Below are 26,558 nucleotides of genomic sequence, written 5' to 3'. Positions count from 1 at the left end.
GTACCTCATAAAACTAGGCATCATCGAACACATATGTAATCCCAAAACTTGGGAGACAAAGGCAGTTCCAAGGTCATCCTCAACTACTTAGTGAGTTTAAGACCAGCCTGAGCTCAAAAAGTTTCTATAGTTCAGAAATTCAAACCAAAAATGAAAACAAATTATTGAGGCTAGAGAGATTGTTCAGTAAATGAATTGCTTTCTATACAAGGACTCTTGCTTGGATAACCAGAACCCAAGTAAATCCGGGTGCAAGAGCATGCTCATGCTCCTAAGGCAAGGTGGGACCAAGAGTCTTGATGCCACCCGGAAGCCCACAAGCCTGCTAAGCTGGTGAACAGTAAAAAGGAGACATGTCGTAAACTCACTGGAGGGGGGGGGTGACTAACACTGGACATTGTCCTCTGACCTTTACACATGTGCCCTGTCACTTCTACGTGCTTGTCATGGCATGTGTTCACACACAGAGAGAGAAATTTCTAAATTTTAGGGCTGGAGAGATGGCTTAGAGGTTAAGAGCACTGGCTGCTCTTCCAGAGGTCCTGAGTTCAATTCCTAGCAACCACATGGTGGCTCATAGCCATCTATAATGAGATCTGGTGCCCTCTTCTGGAGTTCAGGCCAACAGTGTATACATAATAAATAAATACAGTTAAAAATGAAAGCAAATTTATCTCTACAGCAAAGAAAAATGTTTAATCTTACCCACATTGAACATGCTTATTAGTAAAGACTTCATTGGGTTTGGGTCAAATTTAAGACCAATAATCTGAAGAATAGCTTTCTATGTTTTTGCCAAAACACATTCATGAACATTTAACATATACAAAATACCTTCATTCATTCCACTCTGCAACTGCTCAGCCCAGCTGAGCTCAAATGAGGTTCGTGTGTGTGTGTGTTTGTGTGTGTGTGTGTGTGTGTGTGTGTGTGTGTTCATTTTTCCCATCAGGAAAAGCAGTCTTGCAATTGAGGTGTGTACTTGTTCTTAATCACCAAATACTATCCCATAAGGGTGGATGCTGGCAGCTTACTTGTTAAACTAGCCTGTTGAACGTGTAAGAGTCAGGCTAGAAGATGAAAGGAGCTGAATGGCTCAGCCAGAGGCAGATGATGAATTAGCTTCTCAGGGTGGCCACAGAAGGGAGGAGCAGTTACATTGTGATTCCCATTGTAAAGCCGTGTCGCGTATTGGACTAGAATCATGGTCCCAATGTCTCTAACAAAAGGCCATTTCCATGTAACTATAGTTTACTGTAGAAGAGGAAGCAATCACATACCAAAGCAATTTTAATTAAATTGACCTGAAATGAGACATTCAGTTGGTCTCATCCGGTGTTGTAGTGCTGCCCTGACAATCAAGCTTTACATGGATTTTTGCCAATGGAAGAGAATCCGTATTTACAAAGCTAACACTTACTTACCCATTGTAAGAATCAACCACGACTTTTCGAGGTGCAATAATAGATAATGGAGTAATTTCCTCAAAATTTGAGCAGTTTTCTAAGTCACAAACATATACCTAGAAAACCAAAAATATACCAATAGGATTAATGCCTCCATTCATCTTGGCAACAAGTATTTGCTGAACAGTTCAGTACTTGGAATTGTCGCAATCACGATGGGCTTTACAAAACACACAAGAAGAAGAGCACTTAATGGGTAATTTCATTGGTGCACATCTATAGTCACAGGGCTGAGGAGTCTGAGGCTTCACGATCATGAATAACGGCCAGCCTGGGCTATACAGAAATGCTCAGCCTGGAAAAACAAGAACTTTTTGTTTTATGTCCTAATATGTTTATATTTCTATTAGTACCATTAATAGGTAAGTATAATTTTTTTTTGTTTGTTACTTGGTTGGCTGATTGGTTTATGGAGGTACCCAGTTGTTTTGGGAGAGTTGTTTGTTTGCTTGGTTCGTTTGGTTTGTTGGTTTTTGGGTTTTGGATACAGGGTTTCTCTCTATTGCTTTGGAGCCTGTCCTGGAACTTGCTCTGTAGACCAGGCTGGCCCTGAACTCACAGAGATCCACCTGCCTCTACCTCACCAGTGCTGGGATTAAAGCTGTGCTCCACCAACGCCCAGCTACCGAACTGTTTTAAAATTTGTGCTGTTTACAAGTTTCTAAGGTTCAGGTGGGGTGGTAGCCTTTGTTCATTGCAATAAACATGCACTTATAAAATGAAAACTTGAAACACAGGAAGATTGTATATTCTCAAAGATTCCAGAGACCTATTAAAATAAATCCAGGTTACTATATAAAGATGCTTGCAGAGGACTTTGCTCACAATGGACAGTCTGACACAGTGATACCACAAATATGAGAGCTTTCTTAAAGCAGATAAATTATCATTAACAAAAACTTGCAACCATTGGGGAAAAAAAACTAAAAATAACAGTGGCTTAATGATAGATCAGAACTGGCTCACACTAGGTCAAAGCTAGACCTTCTTGAAAACTAGATCCATGATTCCTTACCAATCTAGTATCTGAAGTAAGCAGTCAGTGAGATGGAATTGTGTTTACCACCAAACATGCATGCTAATATTGACAGCTAGCAATGTTCACTCAGACTAACCATTTTATCCATGATGAAATACATCCTCCGGTAAAGCCAATCTATGGAGATAGAGGAGATGACACCTGAGCCTCTGTAAAAAGTTCTCAGATCAGACATATCAGACATGTTGGCTGCCTTCTTCATCCATATAAAAGTTCCTTCTGAGAAATAAACCACTTGCTGCTGGACATCGACAGCTATCCCTAGAAGAGCCAAGCAAGTGTATACATGTGGTTACATGTCCACAGGACATAAAAACTCTGACTGAAGTAACTTTGTCTTTAGTGTTTGATAAAATCAAATAAAGTTCTTATAATTTAAAAATATTCTTCTGAATTCTTCTAGTACACATAGCTTATATGTGCAAATATGTTGGGTATTTTAATAACATACAAAAAACACTAAAAATTTTTACAATAGTATAGTCTACAAATATTCAAGAGACTAAATTCTAGAAACACTGGGGAAAAATGGGGACGAAGTGGGTTTGTTGTCTGGTTGTTTGTTTAGTACTGAAAAGACTCCAGAGCCTCAGACATGTTTAAGCTCACGGCCTAGCCTTGGGCTACATCCTCAAACACAAAAGCATTTTTGAATATAAAAGTTTCATAAATGTTTTTGGTTAAATCCATCCCCCATTCCCTCCCCTCCAATTCCTCCTCTACCCCAACCACTATTCCTTCCTAATTTCGTGTATTCATTTTTCAAGCCCTCTGAGTCCCCATGTACTAGTACATGCATGGGTATTGGGCCTTTTAAGAATATGGGTAGCCAGCCTCTCAGGGGTCATTGAAGGAAAGTGTCTCTTGGGGCTGGAGACAAGGCTCAAAGGTTAAGAGCACTGGGGGGTTGGGGGGAACCACAGTTCAATTCCCAGTACCCATATGGCAGCTCACAACTGTCTGTAACTCCAAGATCTGACACCCTCACACAGACATACATCAGCCAAAATGCCAACGCACATAAAATAAAAATAAATTATTTAAAAAAAAAAAAAAAAAAACCTGACTCGCCATCTCCCAGCAGCTATCAGTTGGCGATGGCTCCTCATTCAGATTGAGGAGTTCATGTACCCTTCTCTATCCATTCTGGATTTGTCCGGCTTGATCTTGCACAGGTCTTGTGCATTTGGTCATAGCCACTGTGAGTTCAGATGTACAACTGCTTAGTCATATCACTTATAGACACCCTGTAGTGTGCATAGCACATTTCAGCACAGGAAAGCTACCAACGAGGATAAAGCTTCCGGGTCATTACCCAGTGATTTATTTCTCCATGTTCTGACTAATGGATAGGTGTCTTCAGAAACAGCGTCTTCCATCAAGTTCTGGAGGGTGACGAAGAGCATTGGCAATGTCCTGTAATGTTTGTGGATCTATGGGACTCCTGTAGCACTGGCATCCAAGAACAATTTTTAATATTCCTCTCTTCTAGAAGTTTCCATCCAGAAATTGCAAGTATTTCCTTTTACAGTGAAGAGACATGCCTCTGTTAGACTGACCTGTAATGTTATGATGTATGGTATCTGACCACAGGCACTGCGCCTCATCTACTAAGTACTTTAAGGACCTCTTTCTTAGAGATGTTTTTCTGGATAAAAAGAGCCATTGTTCTTCTTCTTGAACTGGAAAACATAATTTACAGGCAGACTGACCAGCCATACTTATAGCAACACAAAAGGTTTCAGTACTTTAGCACAAGAGAGATAGCGTTTTTGTTTTTTTTTTTTTTAAGACTGATTCCATTTTCTGATGTTACTTAGAGGTATTGCATCTGTGACATAACCCCATAAATCCGTGTTTGGGGGTAGGAAATACGATGGCAATAAGTAGCACTGAGAACATATCACGTGATGTAGTATGCCATTGCAACATCCTTGTTCCAATGGAAGTTAGGTCATTATCCCCAGACAGAAGAATTTCCTTAATAGATGTAATCCAGCCACAACCAAAGCTGGGCATTACTTACCACAAGATAGCTTGAAGGCGTTGCCTTCACTTCTCTCCCTTCCAAGCAGGAAAACAATTCTTAAGAAAAATATATTTAATGGCTACAGAACTCTGATACCCTGTTTCTGTGAAAGTGTTGTAAGGTCCATGAGTGATGGACACTTTCAAGACAACTAATGGATGGTATGCAATAATCACATAGCTACCTTAATCTACTCTATTTAGCTTTCCCTTTGGACATATTTCATGCCTGATAATAATACCTCTCTTTTCCTAAAGTCTCGGATAGGAAAGTGTATGTATAACTCTTATATTTGCAAATGTAAATAATCATATCTAGTGATTTGAACTAAAACCAAGAATTTGGTAAAGCCACCTTTCTTAAAATGCAAAGTTTTTTCATTCTATTTTTAAGCCTCAAAACATTAATATCAAATGCCTATCGAACTTTCTACTTGTCAAATATGTAGAATTATTTAAAATTAAAAATTATCAGGTCCAAAAAATGCATAAAGATGACATGTTAAAAAAAATCTTGTTTCTAATTTCAATTAAAAAAGGAAAAGAAAAACTGCATAAAGAGGAGGGCTCTTGAGGTCTACTAGATGGCCACTTAACTCTGTCCTTTACCACAGTCAACCTTTATCCCCTGGTAACAAAAAGGAAAAGGCTAGGCCATACCTGCTAGAGATGGAGTGGTAATTACAGATTCTGCTTCTGGACCCTCACCAACTTCATTTACTGCTGCAATGGAAAACCTATTCCGAAAACAATGTGGAGAGATGAGTTTCACATGGCATGTTATGAACATGAGATTAATATAGGAGCAACAGAGATTCTATTTAAAGGATGGTGTGGCGGCGCATAGATCCAGTTACTCAGTGTCTCTGCTCAGCACTGAGGCGACCATCAATCACATCCTTGTTTGCATTCCCCACAGAACAGTCCAGGGTCACTGAGGTCCAAAGCCAAACTCTGCTATCTACATGACCATTTCTCCCCTTTCTGAAAGAACACTTAGTAAATGCCAGAGGAGCAAACCATAACAAAATAATCCCCCGTGGTTAATCAATAAAACACCACTAACAGGATTTTACCACCCTAACTTTTCCATGTTCGATTTAAATAAACAAATTACAGCCATGACACTTAGGTTATTATTGCCTCACATCTATAAGGATCCTTTAATATACTGAAAAATATTTCTGCTTAAGGATGGTGTGATGTCACACACGTGAAAATTTGAGAAAAGGTACAGCTTCAACACAATGGAATGGAGTCAGTGGCACGTCTCTAAATACACCTAACTGATTTTTAAGCAGATTTCTTGGATAATCATCAAGCCTGGGTTAATGCTGGTGTCATTTCTCCCTGTACCGTTTAACCCTTACCTGTAGGTGGCGTTAGGAAGAGTGGAATAAAACTGGAAACTTGTTCTCTGTGTCCCTGAATCTAACTTTTGATTTTTACTGATCAGCCTTAAATTATAACCCAAAATAGGTCCACCTGGGAAGTGGGGCGGGGCCCAGCTGACTTCCACAGTATCGGGACTTGAACTTTCGATTTTCATGATGAAAGGCGAGGTTTCCGGAACTGGAGGGATAAAGAAAACATGGTGAGTGTAAAAAGTGCACATTTCTGTGCAGTTAGAATAGGATGATGGGGGAGGGGGGATGCTTCCAAGGTTGACAGACATAAAATCTTCTGATTAATACTGAAAATGTCGCAGAGGGCTGGTAGCTAAGTCCTAAGCCCTACCAAGACTCTGGCATCTTCCTCCTTCTTGCCTTAGGAAATAACATTGATTACTGGAGACTCGAATCGGACCTATATTCTAGACAAAGAGCTGCCAAAAACCTCTGGAGACCTAAGTGAACAGTGCGGAGGAGGTACATTAGAAGACAAGAATGCACAAGAGAAGAGAGTCTGCAGGAGAGTCAATGATTAACAGCAGCTCACCGCCACAGGTCCTGGGGCTCTTTACTCTCTGAGCTGTGGCCTAGCTGGTTCTGGATGAAGACATGACTTTGGATACATAGGAATTAGAATGATGTACCTCACTAGCATAACTATCTGCCCTGACAATCCTGACGATGCCTCCTTCACAGCCCTCCAAAGTCCCCAGAGAGAGAGAGACGGAGGGAGGGAGGGAGGGAGAGGGAGACAGAGAGAGAGAGAGACCAAGACAGAGAGACAGAGAGAGGGAGACAGAGAGAAAGAGAGACAGAGAGTTCCTCTGGACAAATGCCTTTGGAATTTCATTCTAGAAATAACATCTCCCTGCTCTGCCTGACCTCCCTTAAGTGCTTGTCAGTGCCTCTGATTACAGTGTTTCTCATCAAGTTTAGAGTCTACACTCTTGTGTGGCTGGGACCCGGCATACCTGCCCTATCTAATCTCCTTCTCCATCAAGCTCAGTACCTTCCAATCGCCTTGGGCACTTCCCAGACACACTGAGCTCACCGCTGCTATCAATCCTTTGTCTCTACTCTTCCTTCTACCTGGAAAACTCACTCCTGAATATTTGCACAGATTCTTGTCTTAAGTCATTCAAAGCCTTCTCAGAGAGTCCTGTTCTGACCCCACCCCAGCCACCCAAAAATGGGTCCCACCCTCAGGCATCCCTTATGCCTATGCCGCTTTTTCTTCTTTGCATTGACTTCTTTGTACAACTGCCCTGTTTTCTGGCGCCACAGCTACCACCCAGGAATCATTAGTAAATAACCCTTTCTCAAACTCTTCCTTCCTCTACGAGAAGATGTGGGCCTGCCCCTCGGCAGTAGCCATTTCACTGTGGTGCTCAACTGGACAGAGATAGTAATTGTGACCCTGAAAGATGCGGTGCAGCCTCCCTATCTTTCCACGGCTAACAAACTTAACAAAAGGCAGCAATGTCTGTTGCAGAATATTCCTTTACACTGTGTGAGGATGCGTCACCATGGTGGGTTTAATAAAGAGCTGGGTGACTAATAGCAAGGCAGGAAGAGGTTAGGTGAGACTTCTGGGGACAGAGAGGTCTCAGAAGAGAGAAAAAAGGAGTATAACCAGCTAGACTCGGAGGGAGCAGGACGTGCAGGAGGGGAGGTAACAGCCACGATCGACATGGCAGCACACAGATGAACAGAAATGGGTTAATTTAAGTTTTAAGAGCTAGTTAGAAACAAGCTTGAGCTAAGGCCAAGCGTTCGTAATTAATAAGAAGTCTCTGTGTCATTATTTGGGAGCTGGCAGGATGGAGAGAGACAGGCTACAAATGTCTGCTCTGCAAATTCAAGCTGTCCCTTAAGTGGGTTGATTGTTCAATTGGCAGGTGGATCTCTATGAGATCAAGGCCAGCCTTGTCTACTTAGAGAGGTCCAGGAAAGTGACACATAGAAAGACCCTATCTCATAAAAACAAACAAACAAAAAGTCTATTTTAAAGTTCAAAGTCTTTCTAAAATAACTAGTGTCTCATAACTGTGGGTTCCTGGGGGGGGGCAGGGGATTAAATATTTTCTTACACCAGGATGGAAGAGCCAGGGCATAGTCACAATCAAATCAAACACAACCAAAGTTCAACCCTGTAAAATGTCAAGTGCTTGGTGTCTGGGTCTCACTCACAGTCTTCTAGACTGCAAAACGACCTGCCCACTTCTCCCTCTCTGCCCCCTGCAGTCACACAGCTTGTCTTCTCGTGTCACACCTCCTTACTCCACAGATGCTGCCGCCCCCAATGGTCTTTCCACGGCACTGACATCCTCAAAATATTAGGGGCTCTGCTGCAACTGGGCTGAACTTTCACTAATAGCCTGGGCTCTCCGTCAGGGACTCTGCTCCTGCCACGTGAAGCCAAGACTCAACATCTCTCCTTGCCCCTTCCAACCTAGGGCATCTACCACAAGTCTAACTTTCACCAGAGGTGTCCCCTGGCCTTACAAAGTGCCAAACCTCAGTTGCTCTCCATGGCCTTCATCATGCCATCCCCTAGAATACTCTTACACATTTCCAAGTCTGGCTGCAAGGATGAGGTACAGCCTTGGCGGCCTCCGTACCATCGTTTGTGCTGACCCTGAAGAAACACTGTTCAGAAGATTTCACCCCAGCAGCGACAATCTCGTCTTCATCACCACTAATGTCTCAGCTCCGGGGACCAGAATCAATGGTCCCAAGGGCAAAAGTCTCTCTTTTGTCTCGTGCTCATCAAAACCAATTCTTCTGCTCCAGGGGCCAGAGCCACAAATTCTTGATTCAGAATGTCTCAAAATGAGCTCCTATAGAGTCTTTGCTTCCCTCTGAAATCTCACAAGCTAGACCTGTTTTATCTGTATCTCTCTCAACACTCTCATCCTCCAAGCTCCCACGGAACAGCCCACTGAGCTCTGAACACTCAATAGCCCCAAGTTCTAGCTCCTTCCAGAACCTTTCTGAAAACATGGCCGGATCTGTCACAGCAATTGTCAACTCTCTAGTATCGATTTCTGTCTGAGTCAGGGTTGTGGTAAAAACATCTTGACCAAACATATTTGAATAAAGAATGGTTGTTCTGGCTTACAATTGTGTCCATCATGAAAGAGTCAGGGCAGGGACCCAAGGCAGAAACCTGAGGTGTGAACCACAGTAAAGCATGAACCATGAAGGAACGCTACATACTGGTTTGCTCCCTTTGGCTTGCTCAAACCTCTTTCTTGCACAACCAGAACAACCTGCCAAGGAATGGCATCATCCACAGAAGGCTGGGCCCTCCCACATCAATCATTAATCAAGAAAATGTTTCCATGGGCCAATCTAATGTAACCAGGTCTTCAGTTCAGGTGCTTAGTGACTCTAGTTTGTGTCAAGCAACTAGCCAGCACCCCTTATTTATGTGTTCACGAGTGACCATGTTTCCCCTCTCCCACATGTAGGTTTGACAAGAACAGGGCTCATAATCTTGATCACTGAGGAATTGTGAACATTACCTGGCACACAATTAAGGGCTCAAAGACTAAACGGAATACCGAAGAAATCAATTTCTTTCATCGCTTACAACAAAAACAAATTCAACCAAAACATCGAAATAATGTCCTTACTCCCCAAATGGCATCTGCACGCCTACCTCCATAAGGGTGAGTCCTGTAACTTGGACTTGGGGGGGAATAAAGATGCAGCTGGGCTGTGAAGATCCAAACCACTCGGAAAACATACTCAGTGAACGGATGCAGGGGTTCCACCACGTAGGAGAGCTTGGGCACAGTCTAGAGCCAAGAGGGAGCAAAGATCAGCATTTGTCCAACCACTACGACCCACTGAGACACAGACTGCAGATGGGACTGCCCGGGTCCTGCTGCATGTGCCACACACCAGGAAATGACCTTCCGGACGACAGTCAGCGTCACTCACACTATTCTCCCCTTCAGGTACTTACCTCTAGGGTTTACTTTAATTGTCGCATGTTACTGTACTTCGTACAATGGGCTATTTTTTTTTTCCTGAACTTGCTCGTGCTTTCCTGAAAGGGACCATCCTGAAAGGCTACTAAAACCTGCTCTTCTAAATTAGAACAAACCCCTTCAAGACTCTCCCTCCTGCCCTTCCCACTAGCTGGAATCACTTCAGAGGATGGTGCAGCTAAAGAGCATGAATGGTTGTATGATGCTGTGCCGATGGCATCATCATGGTGTACATGTGGCATAAAGGGTTTCCAGAGTAGCAGAGATTAACGTTCACTTAATCCAGCCACTGTGCTCCATGCTAGAATGCATTAATGTCAACAAGTCATTTTCAATATCCACAGGAGATATTCCCCAAACCCCCAGTGGAAGCTTGAAACCTCAGATAGTATCACATCTGACATATAAGCACCATGATGCCATCCTGTGACAGTCAACCCAATAACCTCAGTAGAGGCTGTCTAATGGATGATTAGTGTACATGGTGTGGGTACATTGAACCAAAGGATGGCCTTCCATTGAGCTAGAGCAAGATCACTTGATGCTTCATCATGCTCCTCAGAATCATGTGACTTAAAACCTCCACTCCGTTTTAGTGGTGGTGGTACCATTGGTGGGTTTGGCTTGGCTTGGCTTGGCTTGGCTTGGCTTGGCTTGGCTTGGTTTGGTTTGGTTTGGTTTGATTTGGTTTTCAAGCAGGGTTTATTTTGTAGTTCATGCTAGCCTAGGACTTCCTATATAGCCAGCACTGGCCTCAAATTCAGAATCCTCCTGCCCTAGCCCACCAAGTAATGAGATTATAGCCCTGTACCACCACAGCTGGCTTCAATCTTTTATTTCTTAAATGCTTCTGTGTTTGAAAACTATAAATAATATTTGAGCATGGGTGACTGAAACTTTGGAAAACGAAACTGTAGATAAGAGGGGCAGGGTATCTTGGAGCTTTGAATAATTCGGGGGACAAAATGTCTTTGTTTAGATAAGAAAATAGCTTTGCATACCTCCGTGTAAGTCCAGCTTCCTGGAAGCTGGTCATATTTCCACTGGATGATGTATTTCACCCCAGAGATATTGGCAGGGTTCCATCGTAATGTCACATTGTGACTTCCAATGGAAGACGCAAAGGGTGCTGTAGGAAACTCCGTGCTTTCTGGGGAGGGAACCACATTTCCGTCACTATTCCATCCGATGATGGGCATGACTGTTTTGTCTATACCCTGTCTGCTAAATAACACACCTGAGCAATGAATTACATTCGAAGTAGTCTTCTCTTTGTATCACAGGTGGGCAACATGGCGCTCTGAGACTAACCAGCCTTCTCTCGGGTCCCACTTCCTTACAGGCAATGGGAGAAGATGCCAAAACCATGTCTGCAGCACAGTAGAAGCATCCAGGGCATGGAACCCCAAGGCATTTTTCAAATTCTACTATTACTGCAGGTCCTGACAATATCATTTCTTAGTGTAGAAGGCAGGGTGGGTTACAGAGTAAAGCCGGCTTTATTCGATACTGGGGATCAAGCCCAGGACTTCATGCAAACTACATCTTCAGCCCCAGCAAACCATTTTCATATGAACAACGCTGTTGCTTTTACCCCAGAAAGAGAAAGGAGAGAACCAGCTCCCACCCACAAGCTCTTCTCTAACCTCCACACACGCACTTTAGCATGGAGACACACACACACACACACACACACACACACAGACACACACACAGGCACAAACACACAGACACAGACACACACACACACACAGACACACACAGACACACGGACACACACACAGGCACACACACACAGACACACATACACACACAGACACACATACAGACACAAACACACATACAGACACAAACACACAGACACACACAGACACACACACAGACACAAACACACACACAATGTAGGGACTAAAGAGATGGCTCAGTGATTAAGAGGACTTGATAACCTAACAGAGGACCTGAGTTCAGTCACCAGCACCCACATCTAGTGGCTCACAATGGGTGTAACTCTACCTCCAGGGGAGCTGACCCTCTGGCCTCCATGGGCACATACACAAGCCCACACACACAGACACAACATACACACATAACCAAAAGTAATAAAGCTGCTGGGCCTGCTGTTGCACGCCTGTAGTCCCAGCACTCGGGAGGCAGAGGCAGGCGGATCTCTGTGAGTTTGAGGCCAGCCTGGTCTACAGAGCAAGTTCCAGGACAGCCACAGCTGTTACACAGAGAAACCCAGTCTCAAAAAAAGAAAGAAAAAAAAAAAAAAGAAAGAAAGGAAGGAAGGAAGGAAGAAAGAGGGAGGGACGGATGGACGGACGGACGGAGGAAGTCCACGTTCCTCATAAATAACCTCTGACTATGTGACTATGATCAGGTAGGCAATCCTCCATCATGTGGGTCTTTCGTGTGCTGGGATTAAAGGTGTGTGCCACCACAGCCCAGCTAAAGCAAAACTTTTTTTCTTTTTCTTTTTTTTTTTTTTTTTTTTTTTTTTTTTTTTGGTGTTTTTAAGAAAAATAAATCTTTTAAAATTAAAATAAATAAAAGCACTTTAAAATTTTTAAATAGCACATAAAGGACCTTACAATAGAATTACTGTATGCTAATTGCAATCATGTGCCCCTTGAACGCTTCATAACTTTTCCAAGTATGTAATTTGATTATGTATTGCCATAGTCGCCTCCCATCTCCCACTGAGTCTTTTTAGGCAAGTTTTTGTTACACTAGAAATCACAAAAATACCAGCCTTATTAACAATGAAGTCACGGGGGAAAGTATAGTAGGGACTACCATTATGCCACGAACCACCCCTGAGCAGCAGATCCAACAGCATCCAACAGCTGTTCACTATCCCCATATCCTCAAGGCCTGAAACTGTCCTGTATTCCCCCGAGAGTGCAATGATGCCCTAGGGTGAGTCTGTGGTATCTTGGGGTGCTGCTGGGCAATACTTGGAAAGCACAAATATAGATTTTTATCTATAGGTAACTTTCATAATGTAGCTGAAAAAAGTTACGCCTCTACCCCTTTACAGAAATGTTTTCCGTTTCTTGTGTTTATGAGACACTAAAGTGAAGAGCACATTGAGACAACAAACACTTGCCTCTTGATTCCCAACAGCCACTGGGAGTAAGGAGCTAAGCTAGCCTCTGCAACAAGAATGGCAGCTCTTCATAGAAGAGTCAGGAAATTCAGTCTGCCAAAATCCCCTGGTAGGAGGAGGCTCTGGGAAATTACTGGAGACAGCCATCAACACCCAGGTTGACTTTCAAATTGCTGCTGCCTCTTCAGACATCACTGGGAATCAGTGCACCAGAGTAAAGCACTTACTTAAACACACAGCCTGGTTTCAAATTGGGCCAAGGAAGCTGCCATACCCAGGATTTTCCCACCAATTCCCATCCAACCCTGGCTTCTAAACACAAGCCCCTACTGTCTTTTCTGAGTTGCCATGTGCACAGTAAGTACTTTACTGAGTAACTATTAGCTGAACGATGTACTCCACATTAGATAAATTATTCTGAATCCTAAAGGTCAGCAAAACAGCAGCCCTCCTCAATATCAAATCTGTCCCAGGTGGAGTGCCCCCTCATTGAGCCAACAGGGATTGGGCAGGGTGTGTAGAGCATTGGGAGAGTGCTTGCCTGGCATGCACAGAGACCCTGGGATTTGATCCCAAGAATCACATAAAACTGAAAGCAGTGGTGCATACCAATACTCCCAAGAAGCAGGAGGATCAGGAGTTCAAGGTCTTCTTTGGATATATATCAAATTCAAGGCCTTTTGAGCTTATGAGATCCTGTCCTTTTTTCTTTCTTTATTTATTTTTCTGTCTGTCTTTTTGTTTTGTTTTGTTTTGTTTTTCCAGACAGGGTTTCTCTGTAGCTTGAAGCCTATCCTGGAACTCAAATCTGTAGATCAGGCTGGCCTCAAACTCACAGAGATCCACCTGTCTCTGTCTCCTAAGTACTGGTATTAAAGTTATCTGCTACCACTGCCTGACTGAGAGCCTATATATATATATATATATATATATATATATATATATGTGTGTGTGTGTGTGTGTGTGTGTGTGTGTGTGTGTGTGTGTGTTTGTGTGTGTGTGTGTGTGTGTGTGTGTGTGTGTGTGTGTGTATATATATATATATATATATATATATTGACCTTGAAGACAAAATGTCAATCATGTTTCACATTTTCTATATTTTATCTACAAGAGTCTAGTGGCTCTCTATCCACATGGCCTTAACATTTGAAATTGCAAATTTGGTTTTGTTTTGTTTTTTAATATACAAATGTTGGCAGAGGTAGTGTTTTGTTTTTGACACAGGATGTCACTCTGCAGTCCTGGCTGACCTTGAACTCACTGCAATCCTCCTACCTCAGCCTCCCCGGGGACTACAGTCTACAGTCCGGAGCCACTCAACTCTCATTTACAATCATTTTCGATGCTATTGAGATGCAGGAGGGTAGATGTTGTGAGAGGGTCTGCCTTATCTTTTCATTGGTCCCCAGGAGGCAGAGATTACTCCATGACGTCATCAGTGTTGTCTTACCCAGCACTTCCTCTTCATAGGTTCCCTCTGCCTTGCTGCAGCCCACCTCACAGGACTCCCTCTGTGGAAGACACGTGGGATGAGATGCTGTTGTTTCTGCCAATAAGCTTCAACTCCCGTCTGGAACCTGAAAGCCTTATCTGTCTTCCTAAGTGGGGCACGTCCGGCCCGTGCCTGTCATTATAGCCCACCCCACGTAAAGGCAGGAATTGAGGCCGTCCTTAGCGTCTCAAAAAGTTTGAGGCAGCCTGAACCTGTCTCTCCAGCCTGGCCTACAGAATGAGTTCCAGCACAGTCAGGGCTATATACAGAGAAACACTGTCTCGAAAAACAGGGGCGAAACAAAAAGCCTGTCTCAAAACCCAGAGGTCAAGAAAGAGCCACAGCATGTAAAGCCCACGGTCGTTCTGTCCGGTTTCAGTGATTTCCAAAATGGTGCCATCATCAACACAATGCGATTTTAGAACATTCTCCTCGTGCCGTGAAGAAACCCCTGGGCAGGATGTCCTTACATATTCCAACTTCTGTTTCGTTTTGCTGAAGGTGGCTCTCAGTTTACTGAATTCATTCCACCACCCTGTCATTCTATAGTTTGAGAAAACACTGAGCTTAATACATCAATTTTTATCTTGTTCAAAATTTGAGGAGCTGGAAACTTAAAAGTTCCAGCCCAAGATAAATGCATTTGATTGTCTATTTGTTGTGTTTTCCCTAAGAATTAAAAACGGACTGCAGCTTCTACAATAGCCAAACATTCTAATGGATATCTTCATAGGAATGCCGACTTTTAAGATCTGCAACAGCCTAATCTCGACAGACACCTAAACAGGTGTGTCTTCCTTAGCTCCAAAGGAAAGAAAAACGTGTTGGGAAAGGACACGTAAAACTCCATCCAGCGAGGCTGTGCTCAGTCTCCCTGAGTGTATTACTGCAGTGCCAGGAGCAGCTGCTGTCAGTCTCAGGGCGAGGATAGGCACACAGCACCTCCTGGGGTAAGAAAGAGCTATAAAATGCAAATATTAACTTTGAGATGTTTGAGCTGTGCACTGAGAGGAAGTAGAGCCCGATAAGCCTGGGTTTGCTTAGTTAAGGATTAATTCAAATACCATGGTTTGGGCTTGGGTTGTTTAACTTAAAAGTTCAGGTACTTGTCACATCCTCTTTGGAAGTTTGAGGAAGGCTCATTTAGCCCATCTACCCACTGCAGAGGAGACACAAACCAAGAGGCAACAAAAACATTGCATAAAATGGAGGCTTTTCTTCCAAGGAACAAGAGACTTTGTTTAGAAATGTGTATTACTTGGAAATGCAGGCCATTCTAAAGAGGAAAAAAGAAAATTGTGACCCTGTTTCTCCTACATTATTCCCTTTCACCCCCCCCCCCAGGGGAAACACAGAATAAACTTTCTGTCAATCTGAGAGCTTAAACACTATTTCAAGGGGACACAATGCTGTCAACTATTCTGCCCCACTCAAGAAAGCAAGGCATCATCAGACATTAAGTGAGAACATGCTGCATTTCCCAAGCCTGGAGAGAACATGCAGTGGCTGTGTCAGAGCAGTTCACAGACCCTGAACCGAAAGCTTCTAGATGGAACTTGTATACTACTTATTCCAGGATGCCTGGCTGCCGGCAGCAGGAAATGCGACTCAGTGTTGGAAAGGACTCTGGTGAACAAAAGGGATAGAAGGGTCTCTCTTTGAGGTTTGGTTTTGTTCTGTTCCAATTATTTTTGGATTTCTGTAGACCAGACTGGCCTCGAACTTGTGATTCCCTTGCCTCTGCCTCCTGTGTGCTTGGAATACAGATGTATCACACCACACCTGGCCTGAGAGGTCTCATGTAATGTAATGTAAATGTGTATGATAGAGCGCTCTGTGCTTGGAGAGAGAAAATGCAATCACAGGCCAGCAAGACCCTGACTTAAGGAGATTGTGGCCAAGCTGAGAAGCTGAGTTACATCCCCAAACCCCACTAGGTAAAGGAGAGAAACGATTCCTATGAGTTGTCCTCTAACTTCCACACATCCACCTACCCAACACAAACACACAATAAATAAGTAAACATTAAAAAAAAAGAAAGAAAGAAAAAGGAAATGCTGTCAGCAGAGATACCCCAGAATGCATTCTTCTCTACTTTCCTCCCTGCCAGACTCAGCCTCCCCTTGCTCCAGGAAAGAAAATTACAGGCTTCTAGACTAGACAAGTTACAGTTTGCCCTTGTATTCAGGTTATCCATTTCTGCAGATTTTGCACATTCACACAACTCAGAATCAAGAATATTTGTAATTGCATCTTAACTGAATGCATACATAGTCTTGTTTTGTCTTTTTTTTTTTTTTTTTTTTTTTTCACGAACAAGATATCTTAAAGGCTATTTAAACCGAACATGGCAGCACAGGACTGGAACAGCACTTGGCTGTAGAAGCAGGAGTCTAAAGTTATCCTTGGTTGCAGAGGATGTTCGAGTTCAGTCCAGTATGCATGAGATATTGTCTCAAAAAGAAGGAGGAGAGGGAGGAGGGAAAGTGAGCTGATTCTACAATATGTACATTGTATTAACTATTAAAAGTGAAATAGAGATGAGGTATGGCCGCTGTAAAGAAGTCCTGTGTGTATACTACTGCATTTTCAAGACGGATTTGGATATACAGGGATTTGTTAATTTGGGGAATTCCTAAAACTGGTCCCCCTTAGACATTAAAAGATGACTGTTTATGTATATATATGAAGTTGTGTATGCACATGCATAGTAATAAAGACTTACCCATACACATAGATTTACAGTAAATGTCTGTCCCAAAATGGGATTAGACCCTCATTTATGACTGAGAATTTCTTCATCTTCCTTTTAATAGCCTTTGAAGTCTAAGAACACACACTTGTGTTTTTTGTGATTAGGAACTCACCTCACAAATGGTGGCATAAGTATCATTCTGCATAGAAAACAAAAGGAAAGAACAGTTACTTAACATCCTGAACAAAGCGATAACTTCAGGGATTCAGCTGTGCATTTTCTCCGACTGAAATTGTTCCCACTACTGACAATCAATGACAAATAGGGGCTCCTGGGCCTGGTAGCACATGCCTGTAATCCCAGCACTCAAAAGTTATGCAGGGGCCCATTTAAAAAAATTATGATATTTGCATCACTAGGAAAATGGTTAAGCAAGTTATCCACTAGAAAATCTCAGTGAGAACCTGCCTCCATCCATGGGAGGAGCCAGCCTTCCGGTGCTCTGCTCTGAGCCTCTTGAGGACTGGGGCCTCCTGAGTACTGGGGTAACCCCTCCCAGTGGACCAGCCCAGCTCCAGTCTGCCAGCACCCTAGTCCCACCTCCACCCACTGGGAGAGGAGAGCCATCGGAGTATTGAACCCGCTTGCACCCACCAGAAGAGAACCCTGGTCCCATACTCACCAGGAGGGAGAGACCTCATCGCCTGCACCTGGAAGCAACCTAAATGCCCCTCAACTAAAGAATGGATGGAGAAAATGTGGTACATTTACACAATGGAGTACTACTCAGCAGAAAAAATAATGGAACCTTGAAATTCACACTCAAATGGATGGAACTTGAAGAAACCATCCTGAGTGAGGTAACCCAGTCACAAAAAGAGGAACATGGTATGTACTCACTCATATATGGATTTTAGACCTAGATCAAATGATCACCAGCCTATAATTCACAGCATCAGAGGAACTAGGATATAAGGTGTATTCTAAGAGATTCATGTAAAGTCCCTCTCCATCCTACAATTCACACCGCCAGAAAAGCTAGGAAACAAGGAGGAACCTAAGAGAGACAGACATACATGGTCCCCTGGAGAAGGGAAAAAGGACTAGATCTCCCATGGAAATTGGGACCATGGGGGGAGGGGAGGGGGAGTTAGGAGAAAGAGAAGGGGAGAAGAGCGGAGAGAGGAGGACATGAGGGAGCAGGAAGATTGAGTCAGGAGAAGAATAGAGGAGAGCAAGAAAAGAGATACCACAATAGAGGGAGCCATTATAGGTTTAAAGAGAAATCTGGCACTAGGGAAATGTCCAGAGATCTACAAAGATGATCCCAACTAAAAATCTAAGCAATAGTGGAGAGGCTACTTAAATGAGATTGATGACTACCTTATAAGCCATCTGGAGCCTTCATCCAGTAGCCAATGGAAGCAGAAGCAGACACCCACAGCTAAGCACTGAGCTGAACTCCTGGAATCCAGTTGCAGAGAGGGAGGAGTAATAAGCAAAGGGGTCAAGACCAAACTGAAGAAACCCACAGAAACAGTTGACCTGAACAAGGGGGAGCTCATGAACCCCAACCTGATAGCTGGAAACCAGCATAGGACTAACCCAGACCCCCTGAATGAGGGTGTCTGTTAGGAGGACTGGGCAGTCTATGGGGCCTCTGGTAATGGATCAGAATGTGTCTCTAGTATACAAATTGACTTTGGGAGCCGATTCCACATAGAAGGATACTCTCTCAGCCTAGACACAGGTTCCAAATGATATGACAGACTTTGAAGATCCCCCATGGAAGGCCTCACCCTCCCTGGGGAGCAGAAAGAGGATGGGAGAGGGGATTGGTGTGGGGCAGGGGAGGATGGAAGGGAATGGGAACTAAGATTGATGTGTAAAACAAGCTTGTTTCAAATTTAAATTAAAAAATTATCATTAGAAAAAAGAAGTTCAGAAGAGGGCATTTGATCCCCTGGGACTGAAATCACAGGCAGTTGTCAGCTGCTGGATGTAGGTGCTGGGAATTGAGTCTGGGACCTCTGTAAGAGCAGTATATACTCTTAACCATGGAGTCATCTCCCCAATCCCTGGTCCAGCTTTTCCAGAAAGAGTATTTTGATTAAAACAGAAATTTGTAGAATAAATCATGTTGGGGCTTATAGGTAAAGAGAAAGGAAGGAAGGAAGGAAGGAAGGAAGGAAGGAAGGAAGGAAAGAAGGAAGGAAGGAAGAAAGAAAGAAACAAAGAAAGGAAGAAAGAAAGAAAGAAAGAAAATCTCAATGAACTGGGAGGCAGCCTGTAATGAACCAAGCTAGGGAATTTCACCCAAGCTAAAGGGAGACAAACTAAAATGAAAACAACTAGGAGTTCTAGCTAGCAAAGACCAGCAATTTCCTCTGCCCACATTGCTGGCTTCCTGCATGGTTGCCTGGCAACAAATGGTATTGCGGCTCATGCACTCAGCTAGAATTAATACCTGCTTTGTGTCCCACCCTGGTCAGTGGAGGAGATGTGGTCTAGAAAAGACAAAGTACTCTATGCCCTGTAAGAACTTACATAGTGGCATTAATGGTAAAAATACTTAACTAGACAAACAATTAAGTGCAATGTGTAATGGCGTGAAAGAATAACTTGATCCAGATGACAAACACTCTTGCAAAATTTGAGTCTGTAATTCACACAACCACAAGTGGGAATAGGCATTTTTTAAAAAACCTTTATGACTGAGGTCTGCAAGGCAAGAAAAATTATGAAAGTACATATATGAAGAATTAGAGTTTTTGGATTTTTTTTTTTTTTTTTTTTTGTACAATTATTTATACAACTCCAACAAAGGTAAAACTGCATCAGGGAAAATCTAGGAAACACCACCATACAACAATGGTACTTTTTGATGCAGAACATGACAACTAGAAAATAGCCCGGTTACCAGCTTCAGTGAGAACTGAACACTTCAAAGGAAAGGAAGGCTATGGACACATTTATTCTACTTGACTCACGGTATAAATTAGATCTATGTAGATAGAATACAAGAGCTCATGCTTGGAGAAAAACCCTGAACGTCACAGACGCCTCCCTGCGGCGCATTACCCGCCATATGCCCCTGCTCTCCAAGCTCCACCTCAGTTACTGTAACCATGTCACTGATCAGTCCATCAACCTGCTCACCGCAGTCGGCACTAACCCCCGAGACTCTGACAGAGATCATCCTATCAGGCAGGTACTTCCCTGCTGGTGGATGATCCCTGACAGCCTCTAGCCAGCCAGCTTTGACTGAAGACTGCAATAATGTCACTGACCAGTGCCTGTCCTTCTTCAAATTCTGTGGAAATATCTGTCATATTGACCTGAGGTACTGCAAGCAAGTCACCAAGGAAGGCTGTGAGCAGTTCATAGAAGAATTTGTTTTTTATGGAGACTCATGATTTTATACCCCAACCTGGGTTCTCACACTAAGTCACCCCTGTGTCTGCCTCTGGAGTGGCTGGATCACAGTTATGGGTTGCCAAGTCCAACTTTAACATCCTCAAATAAATTTCATTGTCATGATTTAGCTCACTAACAGAAAAAAAGTATTAGGGAGGTGGGCTGTGGTTCAGTTGATAGATTGCTAGCCTGGGTTCAAACCCCAGTACCATATAAACCGATGTGATGGTACACGACGGTAATCCCAGCACTCCAGGTAGAACAGGAAGATCAGAAATTTAAGGTCATCCTCAGCTACATATGAGTCTGAGGCCAGGCTGGGCTCCATTAGGCCCTGTCTCAAAAACATGTAACCATAATTAATACTTACACACTTTAAAGCACACTTTTCCTGGTCTTCGGAGTTCCAAAACTGGCATCCTTGGATGCACTGCAAGAGATAGTAAGACAAGAGCGTGAATGAAGAAAAACCACCTTGTATTTTAGAAATATTAACCTATTGACAAAGATAAGGCCCCCTGGAAGATGTGAATGGGGCTTCTAATCAGAGCTGCATATCTACAGACAGGCCAGGGCCCTGGGTGTGGCTCAATGCAAGCTGGCAGCACTACAAAGTGGAGTTAACCTCTGGGCAAGATGACACCCCGAAAACACCCAATACCCTGTCCACTTGGTAGGTGTCAGCAGTCGAGTCCAGGACAGCAAGGCATCAAGCATATCATGGGTCTCCAGCTGTCCTCATACAACCAGCAAGACTCACAACCAGGGACTACAACCAGGCAGAATGTCAAAAGTGGTTGGTCAACTCATCTCTTTCCGTTGTAAATCAACCTTGTACATCAACACCACATTACCAAGTGTGGCATCTGTTCACTTTGGGCTGCTTTTACCCTAAAGCTACCCTCAAATGACCTCCCACAGCTGTCCTGGTCTCCTGCTGGGCTGATGGACCATAGCTTCTGCTTCATCTGTGTCTGTAACCATCTTGGCCATTCCTTCCCAGGCCACATGCTGATAAACCATGACTGTACCTGACTTCCTAACAAGCCCCATTCACCCATGCACTCCTGCGTTAGACACCCACACCTGAGTAACTATGGATTCAGCATGTGACACACTGAATTCCTCATACCTGCACATTCTCCCACGTGTATGCTTGAGTACCCTAAACCAGCTAAACCAGGAGCCCGAATACATTAAGAAAATGTATTCTCTAACTCAAGGCCTACTGACCCACCTGGTTATTAGCCAAGCTCTCTCTGGCTTCCTACTCATGTTCTCAGCTGTCTGATATGTCCTTCACAACTTGCCAAATACTCATGGAAGACCCATCTCAATTGCCTCCTTGGAGAGTTCTTTTTTAAAACCAAATGTGTCATAATGGCCTAGGACTCTAATCCTGGCACCCGGGAGGCAGAGGCAGGTAGACCATTGTGACCCAGAGGCCAGTTATCTATTTCTGGGCCAGCCAAGGCTACACAGCCTTATCTTAAAAACAAAATATCTGGCCACGTCATTTGTTTGTTTGCTTGTTCTTTGTTTTGTTTTTCGGGACAGGGTTTTTCTGTGTAGCCTTGGCTGTCCTGGACTCAAACTCAAAAAGATCCACCTGTCTCTGCCTCCCAAGGGCTGGGGTTAAAGGCGTGTGCCATCACTGACTGGATACATCCTTCTTTTACTTTCAACTCATCCCTCTCCATTGTTTTGTACACGGACACCAAATTACCAGGTCTGGCATTCAGCACTCTCATTTCCTAGGCAAGTTACTCTAACACCTGACACACAGCTCTCTCCTATCTGGCTTATGCTTTCACTTTCCATTCCTTCTATAATAGAGCTTCCTTTTGCCTGCATGTATGCCTGTAGGCCAGAAGAGGGCACCAGATCTCATTACAGGTGGTCATGAGCCACCACCTGATTGGTGGGAATTGAACTCAGGACCTCTGGAAGAGCAGCCAGTAGTGGCAAGTGCCTTTGTCTGCAGATCCATCTCTTCTGCCTGATCATAGCTTCTTTTTTCCTTTTAGGTTTTGTTTTGTTTTGTTGGTTTTTTCCGAGATGGAGTCTCTCTGTATAGTCCTGGCTGTCCTGGAACTCTGTAGACTAGGCTGGCCTGAAACTCAAGAGAACTGCCTGCCTCTCCTTCCCAAGTGCTGGGACTAAAGAGATGTGCCACCACCTTTCAGCATGAACATAGCTTCTTAAACTATGGGGTGTAACCTCCCTTAAATGGGAGGGGGTGGTCATGAAAAATTTGACACTAAAAGACTTCTAAATGCTCAAAAGTTAACTCAGAATCGTATTTTTAATGAATCTAAGGTGATTCTAGAAGCATCTGCCTATGTTGCACTGTATGATTTCAGTAAACCAGGGTGGCCTTGAAGTCACAGAGATCCACCTGCCTCTGCCTCCTGAGTGCTGGGACTAAAGATGTGTGTCACCAATGGTCAGCTATATTAAAATTCTTGATTTTGAAAATTGATATTTGACCACTTGTGCAATAGTGATCCTACTGTTGTGGAAGCAACCAACTGCTTTCTAATTGTATTTAAGGCTCACTCAAGAGGAGTCTATAATTGTAAATCTGGTCAAAAATCCATGGTGGGAGAGATGACAGGCCTTATAAGGGAATTGGATATTGTTAGCTAAATTGACATACTTTCAAACTACCTTATAAATATTTGTTGTTTATATCCATAGGCAAAAGTGATTCTCAGCCTTAACCCCAGAAGCCTCTTTTTCCAGCTAACAGTGAATTCAGAGACTCGTGGCTGTCCGATGGGCTAGGAATACTTGACAGATGAGTGCTCAACCCTGAACAAGACATTTATACCATCCCCTCTAAGGCTTGGGAAACATTGTATAACACTGGTGGGAGGAAGGTAAGAGCTGGAAGATAAGGAAGATGTCTTCAAAGCACCCTATGTCTAAGTAACACAACCATTGGAATCACAAACTCAAAAAAGCTAAAGATCCCTATACTCTGTATATACAAGAATGAGTGAGTCCACTAACTGTCAGACATGGATAGAGGAGGGCTCAGGGGGTCCTATCTCTCACTGATGAATTGTTTGCAAATGAGATTCAGTTTTTTTTTTTCCCACCCAAGACTACAGCAGTCTCTAGTGCATAGTTGCAATCCAATAGTCATATAGCTGGTTTTATTTACGCTAAATGGGTCAAAAAAACAAACCAAAAGTCACAGATCTAGAACAGAGGTTGTTAGAATGAAGTGGGATTTAACAGAGATGAGAGGGCGATGAAAAGCGGGGAGGAGATAATCAGATGTATCATATATATGCATGTAACTGTCAAAAAAACAAACTCAGGTTTTCTAAGTTTGGTCTTTAAATTTTGACTTGGGATTAGGAGAGATTTTTCTAAGCATTTCTAAAATGTTCATAAACACGTTTCCGTCATTTTATACTACATACTTATGCAAAGAACTGTTTTAGCATAAACAATTATAAAATTAAAATATCTGTCAACTCTGGAAAATGTTAAAGATGTAGTACCAAATATTTAGCTAAAGGGCTAGAGAAATGGTTCAGTGGTTGAGAGCATTTATTGCTCTTGCTGAAGACACAGGTTCAGTTCCCAGCACCCACTTACAGGAGTTAGTTTTTTTTCATTCTACCATAACAGACTAGGGAATTTAACTCCGGTGGTCAAGTTAGTGGCCAGCACCTTTCCCCACTGAGCCTTCTCCAACTCAGACCCACGTCATTGTCCCATATACACCCGAGACTGTGAAATCTCCTCAGAGGATAAAGAGCCTAAAATGGGGAGAAGTTGTCTAGAAAACTCTTCCTCTTTTAATCTGAAGACCTTGCAGGCAAATGAAGTGATCTTTGAGTCTGTGTGTCCTCTTAAATTTCCCGCCATAACAACACTGTTTTTTGTCCATAGTTGTGTGTGTGTCTCAAAAAAGTTGTGGTTCCTTCAAACACAGGTCCCAGCTGTGAACCTCTTCTGCTGTAGTGGTTGGAAAGAAACTAGCCCCCCTCCCCATAGGAAGTGGCACTATTAGGCGGTGTGGCTTTATTGGAGGAGGTGTGACCTTGAAGAAGGAAGTGTATCTCTGTGGGGGCGGGCTTTGAGGTCTCCTTTGCTCAAGCTGTGCTCAGTGTGACACAGTTGCCTCTGCTGCCTGTGGATCAGGATGTGGACCTCTCAGCTCCTTCTCCATCACCGTGTCTGCCTCCGTGCCACCCACCATGACAATAAGGGACTAAACCTCTGGAACTGTAAGCTAGTCTCAAACGTTTTTCTTTGTAAGAGTTGATGTGGTCATGGTGTCTCCTCACAACAATAGAAACCCAAGACATCTGCCTAGACCAATGTCTGCCACATATGTTTGTTGAGTCAGTCAACAATTTGCTGAATAAATACATATGCAGAAAAGTAATAAAACCACAAAACATAATTACTAGAACAACAAGCTTATATAGCCCAACCTTCTCAGATAACACACAATAAAATATTAAGTCATAGTCCCAAGTCACCCAGCTGTGTAGGCAAAATCATGGGGTTATATTAGTCCATTGCTTTTTCTGCTTTAATATGTTTCATTTTTAATGAATTCTATAATTTAGACTTCTCACTATTTTCAAGACTTTTTTAACCAAAGATAAATAAATAAGGTTTTATCTAGGAATGAGTCTTATTGTAATAAAACAGACCAACACTTTTTTTTTTAAACTCAACACAAATTGTCAAGTTCTTGACAACAGAAGTAATTACTCACCGCCTCACTCAGATTGTATGGTGTGCTAACGTCAAGCTGTCTGCCCTGGAAATGAGGAAGGAACAATAAACATCATCAATACCCTCCAGTGTGCCACTACACCTTTTTATCTAAGGTTCCTGGAACTGAGTTCTTCTCTTTGTTTGCTAATTGTAGAGTAACTTGCCAAGAGTTTCCCAGTCATTCAGTCTGCCATGAAGCTGGACAAAAAGCTGATGCGAGTTACATATATCATCCCTAGGAATTCTGCAGCCCCTGCGAGGCTGGGAATGGGGCTGTGGACAGGGTGACAGGAACTACGGCTAATTACGTGAACCTGTGGGTTAGGCAGCCAGTGCAAACAAAGGTCTCCTAAATTGGAAGAGAATTATATTCAGATTTTTTTCCCCTTTTCTTTCCAATTACTCAGTAACTATAGGGAAAGATACAAATTTGGAATGTCATGTTTAATAAAATATAAATTCTCTGTTTAGCTCTCACATATTTGAAATTTTGAAGATGGCATTTACGGAGCTAGTGGGGTTTCTCAACCTGTGGGTTGTGACATCTTCCACGGATTGAACAAGACTATCCTGTATCTCGGATATTTACATTATGATCCATAACAGTAGCAAAATTACGGTTATAAAGTAGCAACCAAAATAATTTTTTGGTTGGAGGTCACAACAAGAGGAAGTGTATTAAAGGGTCGTGTTTGGGAGGTTGAGAACCACTGGACTAGAGAGATGGCTCTGCAGTTAAGAGCATTGGTTTTTCCAGAAGACATGGGGTTCGATTCTGAGTACCCACTTGGGGGCTGGCAACCATGTGACTCCAGTTCCTGGGACGCCCCCTTCTGGCCTCTACAGGCACCGGGCATGACCATGGTGCGAAGATACATAGGCAGAACACTTACACACATTAAAAAATAAGATTAAAAAGTAAAGAAAAAAATTGAAAAATAGGCCTTTGTTGTGGCTAGAGAGGCAACTCTTCGGCTAGGGGTGCCACCTATGCAGGGGACCTGATTTTAGTTCCCAGCACCCACTTCAGGCTCCTCGATACCGCCTGAAACTCGATTCTCTGGGGATCTAACACCTTCCTTCATCTGGTCTCCAGACACTGGCACTCACATGCAGATACCCACACAGAGACAGTCACACACATACCAATAGTTCAAGCAACAAATACAAA

At 43.1% G+C, this 26,558-nt stretch overlaps 1 protein-coding gene across 1 annotated transcript in view; it reads right to left on the bottom strand.

Moving 5' to 3' along the window:
• Window positions 1-26,250, bottom strand: part of Ros1 (ROS proto-oncogene 1, receptor tyrosine kinase) — a 100,343-nt gene extending 74,093 nt beyond the window's left edge. Inside the window, exons 1-12 of the mRNA XM_051175318.1 lie at window positions 26,175-26,250; window positions 25,386-25,450; window positions 21,009-21,068; window positions 17,394-17,420; window positions 14,485-14,545; window positions 10,924-11,072; window positions 9,589-9,727; window positions 5,904-6,105; window positions 5,194-5,270; window positions 4,065-4,187; window positions 2,582-2,766; window positions 1,425-1,522 (exon numbers count right to left, since the gene is read on the bottom strand). Of these exons, the coding sequence (XP_051031275.1) occupies window positions 1,425-1,522; window positions 2,582-2,766; window positions 4,065-4,187; window positions 5,194-5,270; window positions 5,904-6,105; window positions 9,589-9,727; window positions 10,924-11,072; window positions 14,485-14,545; window positions 17,394-17,420; window positions 21,009-21,068; window positions 25,386-25,450; window positions 26,175-26,250 (1,262 nt within the window). The remainder of the gene's footprint in view (window positions 1-1,424; window positions 1,523-2,581; window positions 2,767-4,064; window positions 4,188-5,193; window positions 5,271-5,903; window positions 6,106-9,588; window positions 9,728-10,923; window positions 11,073-14,484; window positions 14,546-17,393; window positions 17,421-21,008; window positions 21,069-25,385; window positions 25,451-26,174) is intronic.
• Between the last annotated feature and the right edge of the window lie 308 nt (window positions 26,251-26,558).

The sequence above is a fragment of the Phodopus roborovskii genome, unplaced genomic scaffold, assembly GCF_943737965.1.
Source record: "Phodopus roborovskii unplaced genomic scaffold, PHOROB, whole genome shotgun sequence".
In the NCBI taxonomy this organism is placed as follows: Eukaryota; Metazoa; Chordata; class Mammalia; order Rodentia; family Cricetidae; genus Phodopus; species Phodopus roborovskii.
This window is presented reverse-complemented; position numbering and strand designations above follow the sequence as displayed.